General features: G+C 47.9%; 1 protein-coding gene across 1 annotated transcript in view; it reads right to left on the bottom strand.

The window, feature by feature from the left end:
* LOC119434721 (prolyl endopeptidase FAP) overlaps nt 1–14,888 on the bottom strand; it is a 394,283-nt gene extending 379,395 nt beyond the window's left edge. The window contains exon 1 of the mRNA XM_037701822.2: nt 14,561–14,888. Coding sequence (XP_037557750.1) covers nt 14,561–14,686 — 126 coding nt within the window. The 5' untranslated portion in view covers nt 14,687–14,888. The remainder of the gene's footprint in view (nt 1–14,560) is intronic.
* Between the last annotated feature and the right edge of the window lie 1,124 nt (nt 14,889–16,012).

Here is a 16,012-nt window from a genome sequence, read left to right on the forward strand (position 1 = left end):
TCTGTTAACCTAATCGGTTAAGCGTGGTAAAACTAGGCAATACATCAATAGCTGCACCATATCTGCAGCCAGTTTGCCGGCTATCCTCGGTGAATTCGACGAGAAACGCATTATTGAAGTCCTATAAGTCCGCTGGTTTAAATCAGCATTTCACTTGTTTCAGTGCCCACCTCTGAATCTATGAAAGCTGGTGACGCTCTCGAAGGGTTGCTTTATCCTAATGTGACTCAAGGTCAGCAGACCGCCATTCTAGAACATTGATTTTTCAGAGAACGCCAGCGACTTCAGTACGTGCAGCTTTGTCAAAGGATCTGACTTCTCGCCGATGCTTATTGAGATTTCGCGGCGTTACCATAACGGCGGCGCTCAGGAAACCTTTTCGCAACGTCGTCGTGCGGCTTCCTGGAGCAGAAAGCCGGCCATGAGAATAATAAGAAGGAAACTGTACATTTGCGACGTGTGATTCTATTTTTCAAATTTAGAACCTAATGCCATTTAATAGCGCCACCGTTTTTTTTTTTTATTGAAATTTTTTGTGCCTCTCTTCCCCCCTCCCCATAACTTTGCTCGTGCTGTATGCTGGCTGCTGTCTTGCATGTTGGGCCGGTCCCGCAGATATAGTGCATATCGTGGCGGCTCGGGGCGACGGATGATGTAAGCGCAGACGTGCGCTCAAGCATGAGCAAAATTGGGCCGAAACGTATCCAATAAGTGTGGAGGGACAGAGGCTTGGAAGAAGCGTCCAGCGGAGACTGAACGTCTTCGATACGTGGCGAAGCGTGGTTTGTAACGCGAGCTCATGCTGACTCGTAAACACGATCGAAGTGGAGCAGCTTCGGGTGGCGGCGACGAGCACCGAGGAGCGCGGTCAACATTTGCTCCGCTCCCACGTCTGCAGCGGATGCCCGCCTCTACTTTGGACGTGCCTTGGCACAAAGGTGTACTTAGGGGTGTTAAATTGAGAAGTGACCAATCTTAAGACTATGAACAAACAAATAAAAAAATGTTCGTCCAAAAACACAAAGCGGAGCAGCGTCGATACGCATCGAAGAAGAGCCTTGAGCGCGAGCGCGCACTTACTCGTATACAAACGCGAAGCCGACCGGTGTCAACAGGCAGTGATGAGAAAGCAGCGGAACAGCACCATGTCATTTACATGTGCAAACAAGTATTCTGAGAGAAACACTTCGTGCAGGATGAGTTTGATTCGGATGTGTAATGTATGCGATAGACTCTGGTATCTGCTGGGTGTGTCTGTTGTGTTGGAGGGCCATTCGTTTACGTTGAGCGAGGCGTTTCCCGGTGCAAAAGTGCAGCAGCTTGGTCGTGTGCTTTGCACTTGCAAATGACAGTTAAACAAGAACAGCGTTGCTCGCACCAAAGAAAGCTTACATTAAACTGATTCCCACAGCGCAAGAGATTCGCATATTTTCCCCCCTCTTTTCTGTCACCTATAATTTATGCAGATAAGCCACTATCATCTCCAGTGCGTCGGGATGCATTGTCGACCACATGTACATCGCCCGCATTCGTCACAGATTCCTCCGAGAAATTGAGAGGCATCAACTTCTCGTGGGGTGCTGTTTGATGACGGGTAATTTCAAGGCATATCGTCATTTTAAGAGCTTTATAACATGAAATCGACTGCACAAGGCTATATAAGCATATCCCACATGATCCCTCAGAAATGAATTATTTCTTTGGCCACTGGTCTACTCATGAAATCACCAGAATCATTCTTGCAGTGTGTGGGTATGCGTGCGTCCGTCCGTCCATGTGTGTGCGCGTTATATGTCGAAGTTCTAATAGACTGTCTTCATGTATATATTTTATTTTTTTGCTCGGTGCCTGTGCAGCGTCCATCAATTGCTCCGGCACTCCTTTACATACCAATATTTCAGCTCTCGCTGCATTATATATATATATATATATATATATATCTTTTATTTCGCTTGCACACTGGCAACCGTCAACGGCCAAAATTTATAAAACGCGCACAAATTAACGCGCAAAGAAAAAAAACAAGAAAGCAAAAGAAGAGGAACACCAGCACAGGTGCGAAACTATCGCCAGTCCTGTGTTGAGTGTGTGTTCTCTCTGCGCATTTTATTGCTTAACGTCGTCCTTCTTGGATGCGCGTGTACACGTTCGATCTCCCTTCTTTGCAAAGGTTATCGTTGGTTTGTTTGCTAACCAATGGTATGTTCTTTTCATTTACCGTGATGCAGAAGAGAATATTTTGACACAACAGAATCGGCGATAGACAGAGAAAAGTTGTCACACATGGATTAGCCTTTTTCGTGAATGCAAAGAACGCTCGCGGCAAACCGATTGCACGAGGCCCGTGCTGGCCCCACGCACAGAACCGACCCAGCAAATGGCGGCGCATGTGTTCTAACTAGTGGGAAAAGAAAGACGCGATTCAATTCGGTGTGACAGATTGTCCCATCATTTCTTGGCATTATAGGCGACACCATCCTCAATTATCTCACCCGGCAAAAAAGATGATAGCACCTCAACGGACGCCGCGAGCGCAGAAGAAGGTAACTCTTATTGTGCAGTACTGTTCAGATGACTTCATGTGGCATTGTTTTCCCCAAAAACGGCGGGGCGCTAGCTCTCGTAAAAACGGCAGATTGAACGCTGCAAAGATTGAACGCTAGAACAAGGATTGGAACACAAGTACTCCTCAGCCCTTTTTATCCGGAGGGCCGCTCGGAAAAGCTGAGCCGCACCCCCCGCGATGCGCAATTTTTTTTTTCTATTTTCCTTTCCTTCTCTTTACGAACATCTAGGCCTGCCAGAAAACAATCGCGCGACACATGTTGCTGATGTCAAACTAAAGCGCCGCTCGGAGCGGTGGAGAGACGAGGACGGATAGACGAGATAAACTGCCTCTGGGCGTCGTCTGAGCTCCGCGCACGCCGAACACAACGAGCGCCAGCTGCTGCAGGCGAGACTAGATCTGCCCTCGCCACACACACCCGGGCGGCGCCCCACCCACTCCCGATCAGCGTCAGACTCGCCACCTGGACGACGATGCGCCGCGGATTCTCTTCCGCACGCGGGTCCGCGAGGACACTTGGACGAGCCACGGCTTTTTCTTGGCATGTCCCCCGCCATTTGCGGCGCGCGTAAAACTCACACGAAGAGACGAACTGTTTTTGTTTAACTCGATGATAAGTTATACGACCGAGTTTTTGTCAGGACCCAGTGAACCCTTAATGTACCATAGATGTCCATAGAACGTCATGTTTGAGACATTGCACACATCCTATAGATATCTATATTTCTCCAAACAACATCACAAATACGTACCGTGGATAATCTAAGTCCCATACAGATCACGTTGCTGTAACGTTGAAAGGATGTCGCAGCTGGACTCTAATAGATGTTCTTTTGGGGGATGCAGGAGGTCCATAGAACATCTAGTGGATCTTTCCTGTTGACGCTATAGTGAGCTGCATACCTGCGAGTGCCACAGCAGATGTACTATCGAATGCAAATGAAATGCGAACAGCAGAGTGTGTGGCCAAAACGTAACTAAAAGCACAGTGTGCGGCGTCGGCCAGCGATCACTGTACACATGCATGTGGTTTCGATGCGGAGTGCGGGGCTGCTTGTCCTAACGCGTATTACGTCACCTGTATTTTGTTTGAAGCTTGTATTCTCACCCCGCCATTGCAGTGCCATTCCTATCTGTGATTACTTTTAAGGTGGCTAGCACTGTTGTTGCGCATCCAATGCAATACATTTTTCGTGCTATTCAAATTACGATTAGACACTGGCAGCTTTGATGGTGGTAACAAAAGCAAAGCAATGCACGTTAGCAAGCTGGGTGCATGCCAGCTATATCACACTACAGATGTAGCGATGGTGCTTGCCACCATAACAGTGTACTGCCAGGTGGGTATGGCACTGCCACGGAGAGATGAGAAAACAACTTTCGGACAAAATACGGGTGACGTTTATCGCAACAGAGCGAGCAGCGCTGCACTCTTCCTCGAGAACTACATCCCCACGCACGTGCACAACGACTGGCCGACGACATGCACAGTATACCTTTAGTTATGCTTCGGCCACACACTCCGCTGTTCGCATTTTATTTGTTCTCGATGGTAAAACTGCTGAGGCACACTAATGGCACAGTTACCCCCATTGTCGGCATGTAGCAGGTGACTTTGCTTGAAATGTTTAGTTAACGTGTAAACGTGTGAATGTGAAAATATAAATTGCAACACTTATTAAGGTGAAATCCTTAGATGGCTCAATGGTCGAAAAATGCGATGTCCAGCGTTGCAGCACCAAAATTCAATGGCACCAAAATTGGGGATTGAACCCTCGACCTTTAGTGTTAATTAGGTCGAAGTGAATTATGGCACAGTTCATTAAGATAGAGTTAATTGAGGCACTCAAGCCCACGACCATTGTTGGGAGTCGAAACCACTTGGAGATATGGGCGAACCGGCCACATCCCCAAGTTATCTTCAAGTTGGATTCCAATTGACATGGTGAAGGTATACAGTCGAACCCACTACCTTGGGTGTTCATTAGGGCGAAGTTACTTAGGGCAAGTTAATTAAGGCACTCGGACCCTCGACCTTTGGTGGAAGTCGAACGTTATTAAGGCGAACTTAATTAAGATACCATTAATTAAGGCACTCAAACCCTCGACCTTTGGTGGGAGCAGAGCCCGCAACCATTGGTGTTAATTATGACGAAGTTAATTAAGGCACAGGTAATTAAGGCACTCGAGCCCACAACTTTGGTAGGAGAAAACAATAGGAAGTAACAACGCATTCGAATGAGAATGACAAATAATTTAATTAATGCCTCGTGAGTGCGCAGGATTCCGCCTTCATCCTCTTCAGTGTTCGCTAAAGTGACTGTCAACTTTTATATATAGTTCTAGCTCTCATCAAAATGCGAAAACTGTGCTAACAAAACCGTAAATCTGAATTTTGATAATTATGCATCATTACAAATCCTGCAATGGATAAATGAAAAATAGTGAGTTCAGTAAGCACTAGGTAAAGCACACCAGTGAAACTCACAATGTCATACCAATGTTACTTTTTTATTTATACAACTGATAAAGCTTAATTACAAAAATAATCGACCCGCAGCCAGGCACAAGTATGAAATTATTCATTACATGTTCTCGCTGTATACAAACAGGTTACACGCGGACCTAAAAAAAAACACACGTAATCAAAAACAGATTCTTGAAAAAAACTTCATTAAAACACAAGTAACGTAACACTCATAAAATGACTACTAGGCACAGTGCCACAATTATAATTAAAAAGAATAAAACTGATTAGTAGGAGGTAATATCACATACTAATTAATGACCAAAAGTACATGGCCTGCTTGCCAGCACCTGCTTCTGGGGCCACCGGATTCAAGATTGAAAGCCAGTACTTTCTAGCTGCATTTAAAAATATATGATAAAATAAATTCCACGCAAGCAGAATCCAGAGATGGAATGTTCATCTTGATAGGCAACTTGGTCAGGCAGCTTCTCACATCACAAAAGTGCCAATAACACAATGTTGCCAGAGATGTAGAGATAGGCATTGCAAATGAGAAATATCCCTGACACTTGAAGAGGAACAACGGAAACCAAGCGATACAAACATGTGCAAAAATTAACCATCAAAACATTGCCTCCAGAACATTTCCGTAAGCGCTCCGCAAGGCGAACAAACGTACCACAAATAGCAGTCAGAAGCACAGCTCTAAATTTCAGCACGCAACTGTAAGTTCTGCCTAATATATACGTACTTGGGCCATGGTCAACCGCACAAAACTTGAAAAGACACTAATAAAGCACACGCTGCTCGCGCGCGGAACATTTCTGCGCACTTGCATCGAGGCGTGTGTTGCTTAATTGATATCAGTGGCGATGCGAAGTCAAAGCTATTGCGAGTTCAAGCTTCTTTTTTTCTTTATAAACTGTCGTAATACATAGGCAAGTTAAAGGTTACGTATTTACAACAGTGTACTAATAGATATAACTGAAAAATAAAGCATCTTTGTATGAGAAAGAAAATGACTTAACCGAGACCGAAAGCATAGCGAAAAAATGCCGAAAGTATTGGCTTTTGCGCGCGGTGTCCGGCAGCAACATTACTAGACCTCCAGCAGTGCGTGCAAAGGTCGTACTAAATTGCAAAATAAATGCTTTTGCTCTCCTAGCTTCCCATTGTTAGGCATTAGAGACAACTTGCTTGTATTTCTGCGCATAGTGCGTGCATATACTCACAACGCACAATGTACGATCAATGTGCGAAAGCTTTGAATGTGCAAGAGATGTCCAAATCACAAATACATTCGATGTCTTTTGGATGACTCTTGAGTGCCACGTACTAGACGAACATACTATAGATGTAAACTAGAGGTCGTTAAATGTCTTGGATATTTGGTCTTTTGTGGTACGTCCAATTAATGTTTGTGGTTTGCTGGGGAGCTATAGCTGAACCAAACAAAGTAAGAATAAACAACCGTTCGCTATAGTTGTAGTCCACATGCGGTCCTTGGGTCACAGCCACAAGAAATTTGCTGTTGCGTTTTTATGCCCGTTTGCGTGGTCAGTGGTTGATGGTCGTAGGTTGGACTTCCACAGCTTCTACAAGGGCGCCGACGAAAAGGACGCGTTGGTTGCTGAACATCAACCATTATATAGCTCTTTGAGACTCACGTGCTGACCTACGCTACCGCTAGAGATGTGCCGGTCAACGGCGCTGTTCTTTACTGAATTACGCACTGAAACAACAAACGCTATCTCAATATCCTCGCAGCACCAAATATATGCAATCAAGCGCACACCCATTCCTCTATACTAAGGCGAATAGCTATCTTGAAGCATTCGGCTATTCACTTACATTGACAATCATCGTCGATGCTTTCCACATAAGATTGTTCTTGCTTTCTTTTTTTTTTCGTGGCGTGAGGCGTATTTCAAGCCAGTTCCCATATTCTTTGCACTAAACAGACTGTGACGCGCGACAATACCGTTGTTAGCAGTTTCAAAATTAGCAGTTTCACCCGAAGGGCGAAGCGATAGCAATTGACAGCGATCTTGATAGCGGGGCGCTCGAGCTCGTTGGCCAGTGTTCTAACGATACGCGGGGCGACATGTTGGCGGGACGCAACACCCGATGTAACTTCTGCTGCGCAGCAGAAGAAACAGCGACCTGGCAGCTACCAGGCGTCTCACAACGCTGGCGTGATGAAGAGCGTCGCAAGCGGCGTTGGAGGCGACGTACACCGTTGGTGAACGATATGCATACGACGGAAAACCGTCGGTGTTCGTAGCTTCAAATATGCTGTCCGCTCAGACCACACTCTATGTGCACCCTGGTGTGGTATATGCACATAGCTGCAGAGCCGCTTGTGTCTGTGCACACAACGCTCATGCCAGCAGCGGTAAGCAGAGCGCTGCCCTCGTTTTAACGGCGAAACCCACTGCGCGTCTCTGGCGTCTCTGAAAACCATCTAACCCTCCAAGCGCGGGCCGCGCGGGCCATGCATGCATCATCGACCGTGACAGCACGACGGTGGTGGCACGGACGGGTCTCGAATGTTCTTATGATTGCAAACGTAATGAAAATACGGCCCCATGGAGCCCTCTATAATCTAGCGTCTCTCATTGCCCAACTGCAGTTCTAAGGTCATAGGTTGCTCGGGAACCAACTGTCATTACGACTGTAGCGACAAGCCCCTTCGGAACGCCATGCCACTAGAGCTTGAACTGTCGCATATATCCCCATAGTCGCATTGTTGTGATAGACAAATGAAAGAAAGAAATAAAGACCGGGATGTCAACCAGAAGATAAAATCCGGTTTGCTACCCTACAATGGGGACGGAGGAACTAGAAATATAAGAAAGAGATGAATGGCTACGCACCAAGCACGTGAAAACGATCACTGCCGTTGCAACAAGTTAACACCTATCGGTCGCCGCTAGCCGGCTGGGAGAATCACTGGCGGTGGCGTGCGGCACGGTCCGAGCTCTGGTGCGCGCTCAGAATGCCCAGCTAGCAGAGCTGGCCTGGCTTCGCTAGAAGATTAAACCTTGGCTGTTCGTGGTCTCGTTGTCTTTTTAACGCGATAGCGCTAAGGGCCCAGTGTCACAGAAAATCCGGTGTCGGCGTCGTGGCCGGCGTTGGCGTCCCGTGAGCGCAAATTGGCGTATATATTCGATACAGCACTAAAGTTCTTCTATCACTAAAATTGCTCAAACCTTGTGTTACATTCTTCACAAAGTTATTACAGCGAAGCTGTTTATGGATAGGGTTCCGTGTATTTTTCATGTGCATAAGCAAAACCTCAGGTCCCGCGCGAACGCGCTCGTGCCATTGCTCGCGCGTTAGTCATCGTCTTCCGCAGCTGGCTCGTCGGCGTGAACGCACTCGTGCCACTGCTCGCGCGTTTGTCGTCGTCTTCTTCCAATGTTGGCTGGTCGGATTCCCTTGGATATGCATCTTTAGTAGATTAGTTATCAATAGGCACCATTTTCAAGATCAGTAGACTTCCAGGTAGATATAATAAAGCTCTTTAAAAAGTTTGCCGCTGTGCGACCCGCGTCGACCATGTCTACGTTCGCACCGCCCTCTTTTTGTCGGCGTTCCAAGCGTTTGCTTATCTAGTTTCCTTTCTTTCCACTCTCTCGTGGGGGCGGTATATAAGCAAACCAGAAAGACAAGTTGCCGTTCTCCATTTTGAATTTCACTTTTCTTCTGTCGTCGTAATGGGAAGGCCGTGTATAGTCAGGACTCCCCAGGTGCAACGCGCCTATGAAGAGCGAGGCGATAACAGATGCGAGAGTGCAATCGGCGCCGGCGGGCCGCAAACACTAATTGTCCATCCATCAAGACAAATAATGACCACCGATCAAGACAATAAATGTGTTCGTACCTTTGTTCCAAATTCTGTGTCATGTCTGTGTCGTGTGCTAAACAACTTCGCTGGTCATCCACCTTCACAGAGTGGAATGGCTCATGACTTTTTTCCTCAAAATTTTGAGAATGACAACCCATAAACAAATACCATGAAACAAAACACGGACAGCGCATGCCTTTTGCGTTAAATCTTATCAGACTGAAATATTAAAAGTGCGAAACATTAACAGAAGATCGGCTCACGCAGAGGGAGGCGTTTCTACCAGAAAGCTCTCCTTCTTGCATACCGTTCGCCGCCAGCGTTTGCCGATAAACATTACGTTTACATAAGCTGCGATTGCCGGGACGCGTGAGAAGCAGTCAGGGATCTTTGAATGCTATCGCGTTCCACTCTTAAAGGCGAAGCTTAAGCGTCCTTGAAATTTTTGAAAGCCACGGCCGAGTCCGAAAACCTACGTCCCCACACACGTAACAGCAGTCTGAGCTATATATACAGTCGTTTGTACAAGTTTCTTGCCCTTCGTAATCTTAACAATGCCTTCGTCGCTCTCTGATGCGACGGTTGGTGAAGCTGATGGCAGTGCAATATAGTTCGTTCCGAAAGTGGCGTATCATCAACGCGAGCTAGCACCGTCGCAAGCGATCGCATCTGCACATTGTATCGAGGAGAGTCACAAAGAATGTGCTCAGGTGTCTCCTCGCGACCACACTCATCCCAAGCAGCGTTGTCGTCCATTCCAATGCGGAAGGCAAAAGACATCGTAATGGCCACTCCTATAGTCATAGCCGACAAAGCAGGGTTATCTCGCGTCGGGAAAGTTCAGATGGGATAGGCGTATATGGGCGGAGCAAAAAGCCAGCCGGTTCCTTGGCATGTTCCACATGGACAATGTCATGTCTCGGGCAAACACTGCAAGTTTCCCAGCTGCATCTGTCCTTGACAACGGGGTCGATTTACAAGCACTGTCTTCGTGAGCTGAGCGAGCAACGTCATCGGCGTGCTCGTTACTAATGACACTGGAGGCGGAATGCAAAAACGCCCGTGTGCTTTCGCTGTAGTGCACGTTAATGAACCCCAGGTGGTCAAAATTAATCCGGAGCCCTCTAGTACGGCGCGCCTCATAATCAGAACTGGGTTTGGCACGTAAAATCCCAGAAAAACGAAGATGTTAAAAAACTCTAATCTCACGAACCAGTTGTTCAAGTGGCCCGTAGTGCAAGATTGATAGTAAATACTGCAGCACTGCGTTCATATCGCAGAATACGGAACACGCGTATAGCTGATGCAAAAAAGTCGTGACCTTCAGCGGAACTCATCTCGCAGAAGAGGCGTCGGCTATATTTTATGGCAGCAAATCAACATTTGGCTTGTAGGGTTGTACGCTCTTAAAGCTGACTAAAACGATGGTCAAGTTGCAACTTTCTTCTAATCGACCTCTTCGTTCTGGTGCCGTATTTTACTGTGACCACACTCTGCGACCGAAGCGGGGTTTGCGTCCGTCCACTGCGTGTATTCGTTAAGTCGTCACGCCACCGTCGTCACCATCAAGTCGTCGTCAGGCCACCTACTCGTATTCAGCCTCGCCATATGGCGTAGAAGAAAGCGTTGCTGCTCACCGCTTGGATTCGAACTCACGCGTCTGAGGCAATGTGCAAATAGCAGACTGATCAGCTGACGATTGCGCTATTGTAGAGTTTCAGCGTTTCGCAACTTGAACGGGGCATTGCGCCCCGCACAGATTCTGAGAGTGGTGACGTTCTTGCGTGTAATTCGGAGGCCACAACAGGCAATATTGTGGTGCACATGGACGAGGACGATGTCGTCTGCAACGCAACGTTCTTGGGAAGATGGCGGTATCTACACTGCGAGATATTGCTGCTGTGGCAGTAAATGAATTCAGAATCAAAGGGATCGCTGAAGTCTGCCTTTTTTTTTTTTACCACTCCATTTTTTTCCGGTCTTCATTTCTTATCATATTCCTCGCCGAGTGGCCGATCCCGACGATAACGGCGGCGTGAACGAAGGCATCCGAGTGAATGATGAAGAGAGGAAAGAATAGAAAATGGATTGTTTACAAGGTACGACCCTACATTACCGTAATTCTAGACAGACTACGTGAAAAAACGAAAACATTATCGAAAAGGGTGTACATTTTTTTTTTCATCTGTAGAGTGGCGAGAACTTGGTTTAGTTTAGCTGTTTGCAGCTTCTAAACTACGCGCACGGAAAAAACAGCAGTATAAATAGGGTTAACTGAAGACCCAGTACAAAGAAATGTAAAGGCGTAAAGGTAAAAGTGATGGTGAACAGGCGGCGTATCTTCTAAATTATGTGCTTCAGTTTTGAAAGAACAAGCTCCGTCCAGCGTGACGGAGCTTGTAAGTATTTTGCGCTTGAATGATGAGACACCACCACTTTTAAAGTTGTATTTGTGAGATTTTCATTGATACTGCTGTTTTTACAGAACTTCACACCAAAGAGGGAACATTCCCCCAACACGACTAAACACAGACACAGTTTACATTTGCACACAGTTTCATGAATTTCAATTTACAACAGTAGAAACCCGCTGCATAAAACGATATTGGAGCGAACTTGTTCAGATTAAAAGAACCATTACGACTACAACATCCCCGGCACCCCACAAAGCTGGCCTGTTTACGTTTCATTTGAAGGAAGCTTCATTTGAGTGAACAGCTTATTGTGGTATCTTGCTGTTCGTTCAGGTAGAGTATTATACTGTGTCAAAACAAGTATAATGTATATCAGTTGCATTCTGGAATTCTTGTGTTTGCCATGGAAAACCATTATAGCTCGCTCATGTTCGTAACCGTCGATCAGTTAGGACGCGGCACAGTATAGTCGTCGCGCTTGGTAGCTCTCGCTTGGCAAATTCTATTATTAATGTTGCAGTTTTACGTCTAGGAGCTAAAGTAGAACGATAAACGCCGTGTATATAGAGCACAGCTCCGCATTAGTGTTGAACACTTTGGATCACTTAACGTGCGGTAAATTTCAATACGAGTGCGCTCTTGTTCTTCTTCTTCTTGTATGTAAATGTGCATGTGATAGCGCGCCATTGGTATGCGGCCGCCGCAGTGTTTATTCGAACTCAAGGCTTCGTGATTATCAGGATAGCGCTGAGTCACAGCGGTCGGTGCTTGATGAGTTTCATTTGACAGTATTTCGAGATCGTCGACTCTGTTCAGAGCGTCTCCGGATTCGGCACGGTTATCGCTGTTAAAGAGGGTCTCGTCATGAAGGAATATCTGCCACCAACTGAAAACTCAGCCGTAGAGTGGAGGTACGGTTTGTTCCTCAAAAAATGCAGGGCAGCTCAATAAACAGTGGCAGCGGTGTCAGTGAGATAATATTATTGCATCCTGTCCTAACCTGGTTTGATACTATAGAAGCTTGAGAGGCTGTAGAGACTCAGAAGTCAGATCGGTAGCGTAAACACAATGCTACATGTCCGGTATTGCCACAGTCACTGTGGGCTACACTTCTTTGGGACAGGTAAAAAGTATAATAATCAAAATCTGATTCTAGTGTGTCTCCAAAGGAGTAAAAGGGCGTCGGGAAAAGGATGATTAAAAACATGCTGACCGAGACCGGTCCCCTTAAGTACACTTTGGGAGCGTTCAAAACAATACATATAATGCATAGAAGATTCAGTCAAACATTCAACAGCAAGAGCTGCGCTGGCACACAGACACGAAAACATACAACGGAGGTGCTGCATTTCGTACCGTCGAACGGCAACGTTCTGGCGAAGAAAAAAAAAAAGACATAAACGGAACTAGGGATGCGCGTAACGTGTGTGCATGTACATGCGCCTGTGAGGCTGAAACAGAAACATTGACAAAAAAAAAAGGGGGGGGGGGGGCACGAAATCGGTGTTGACATTGATTTTTTTGGAATATATTTTTGTCATAGCCGCATAACGTCTGACGGTTTAATGGTCAGGCCTACACAGGCGAGTGGGGGGGGGGGGGGGGGGGGGGGTAAATGAGAACGTAACGAGTGCATTTCATTTGGTAGCTGCGGATAGCAGCCCATTTTCAAGCGAAGAAACATGTACTGCAAGAAGGAAAAGGGAGAGAAAAGTCGCGAAAGAATGCGTAAATACAGACTTTTTGTGAGATGGATGTCAAAAAGCCAATTTTTGCAATGATATTCAATTTTTATTTGGATATGTTGGCGACTAGCTGCTTATGTAATAGAGGCCGCTTGGCTCGTCAGACTGCTTATGCAGCTTTTTTTCCTCGGCCCTCTCCATGTAATCAATGGGCGGATGAGCTTCATTTCATTTCAATTATGCAAACAAAGTGGTATCATAAATGACGCTGGAGTGATAATAACAAATACACTGAAAACTGCTCTACGATACAGGGAAGAGTTCGTTGGCTGTATTTTGCAACATCTTCCCAACGAGCGTTGTCTTTCTATAATGTGCAGCAACTACTTTTGTGTTGCTCGTGTAGAACAAATGTGCCTCACGATGCCCACATAATTGTGACAATAATCGCACTAGCGAACGGTGTGCATTGCACATTGCTACAAGCCTACAATGCGCAATAAGTGCAGCTAGACGTCAAACTTCATGCGGGATGGCAAGCGTATACCCCTGAATACGTTTTCACCGCCTTTGCTTGGCAGTGTAGCGTATTTTGTTGTTTTCTCCGATATTTACAAGAGTCACACACGCACATTGTCGTCGAACTACGAACTACAGCATCAGACTCTACGATGCTGCGGGCCGCTACGCGTTATAAGAATTGGTTGAAATCTATACTGTTTGCGAATCACCCTACACGCCGTCGCAAGCAGTTATTTACAAAAATACGCGCAATAGACCTGACACGGCAGAACATTCTGCCATCTAGCTAAGCTGAACGGAGAGAGAGTGCTGGTAGCAACGGAAGGACACAGGAGGCTAGGAATGCATGCCGTGTGCCGCAAAACCTCACGGGTTTTGCATATATACAAGTGTCGGGAAGCAAAAGTTGTGTAGAAATTTTATAGGAGCCCATGAAAGAAAATCAAACAGGTCGCAAAAAGCACTAGCTATAGGCAGTGTGTGGTTTAACAGAGCCACCAGTCGTAATTTTTCCTGTATTTATTTTCAATCCAGATATAGGTGTCGAAACGAAACATCTCAATAATCTCTATGTATGGCCGGCATAGCTGTAAACAGTCTGCGTCCCTGTTGGACATATCGGCAGAAAAACTGTGCTCACGGCAGCATCGACCATTTGCGCCTTGATCATTTGTAAGTTTGTATCCCACCGCCCTCTTTTTTTTTTTTTTTTTTTTCGATATACGCAAGGATATAAATTGCACCAAGCACAGTGTCACATAAGTTGTGTGTCATGCACCAGGTGAACGCAACAAAACATCGCTTTCCTCGCATAGCACAATACATTTGCACGCAGATTTGTGCGTGGCGAAAATCACGCACAAATCTGCGAGCGCGCCTCTTTTTCGCTGGCTGCGGTTCCAGCAGCCGAGCGAAGCACGCGCCGCCGCGCTAAGATGAATTGGCGCGACCGAGGCACGCCGGACATATAAGCTGCGGCTCGGGGCGATTTTTCTTCCGAGGGGAAAACAAATACGAGCTCGCTCTGCGAACGAGCTTCGAGCCGTGACTCACCGAGAATTGTTCGGGCAAGGCAGGGTCCTGCGGCGAAGGTCTCTTGGTGCTTCCAGAGGTGGATTTTCGTTCCAGTCCCCCCTGGCCCTTGCCGGGCACGGAAGATGTTCCGCCGGAGTAATTCATGGCTAGGCTCGGGCCTCTTGGCCGGGCACTTGCGGTGAACGGCGCAGAGGCACGGCGATGGCTACTTTGAAAGCAATCAAAAGTTCGTCGGGGAGGAGGAGCAGAGCGGTGCCCGCAGTGCCTACTACCGCACTGCGATCGCCTTGGACCGCGTGTACCTCTGCGAGCGGGCTTTGGCTCGTTAAAAAAATGCTCTAGAGCAACTATTTGGTGTTTCAGGTGGATTTTGATAGAAACGGCGCAGTCGCGGCGGCTCTGGAGGCTCTGGACGAGAGATACCTAAGTCCTTTTGTTTCGATACGACACCACACGCGGGCAGACTTTGGAATCTACAGGGAAAGGAGCTGACAGGCACTCTTTCACGCCTCTGACATGTCTGCTAACATTCTTCTGCCGCTACGGGGAATCTCTCTCTCTATGACACGAACGCATACACGGCTCCCTTCCAACGTCCGTAGCGAAACTCTTCCGCATCTCGCGAACAGTCCAGGCGCAGCCACTAGTGCAGCTACGGTGCCATCGACAGTGCGGTGTCCGACCTACACGATGAAGCGCAATCTCAATCCTGCACATACTCTGATTCTGTACAAGCCTTCACGTTCCCAAGTCCGGTGGCCGCGAAATACTCGGCACGACGACGCGTCGGGGGACGCCGTGTCGTCGCTGTTGGACAGCCGCTGACAACTCTCCGCGTCCGCCGAGACAGAGAATGTACAGTCTCCTCAGACAGATGCGAGCACGTCCTTGAAGACGCATCCGACGCATCGGCGAAGGGAGGGGTCGGACGCCGGCTACGGAGCAGCTGCGCAGCGCTGCGGCGGGACCCTTGGCGCCGCGCGGTCGGACGACGTCCCGGGCTCGACCGGCGGCAGCGGAGCAAGGCGGCACATGTCCGGCGGCGCGGCTCGGGGCGACCACGGTCCGCGCCGGTCGCCGGCTCGTCCCGGCACAGACTGACGCCGGGGTCCCGGCGAGCGGCGGCGCGCCCGGCGGTTTCGCCCCCCTCCCGTCGACCACCACGACGCCGCGTGGGAGACGCGCGCGCTGCCGCTCTCCGCCTCGCGGGCCGCTTCTCTGCTCGTGGGACACGCGGCTCACCCGGCAGAAAGAGCGTCGGGCCGAGAGGGCCCTCTCTTTATCAAGTGCGGGCGAGGAGAGGACACGTGCACGAGGCGGATGCATATGCTTCTTACTGGCGTCGCAGCAGGGAAAACAAGCACCACCATGGCAGTAAGGAATGCGACTACAGCGAAGGTCACTTTTACTAGGAGTTTGGTGCCTATCTTGAGCGCTCTGCAGCAGTCAAATTCAGCGGGGGCAGAACGT

This window comes from Dermacentor silvarum, chromosome 1 (assembly GCF_013339745.2).
Source record: "Dermacentor silvarum isolate Dsil-2018 chromosome 1, BIME_Dsil_1.4, whole genome shotgun sequence".
Classification (NCBI taxonomy): domain Eukaryota; kingdom Metazoa; phylum Arthropoda; class Arachnida; order Ixodida; family Ixodidae; genus Dermacentor; species Dermacentor silvarum.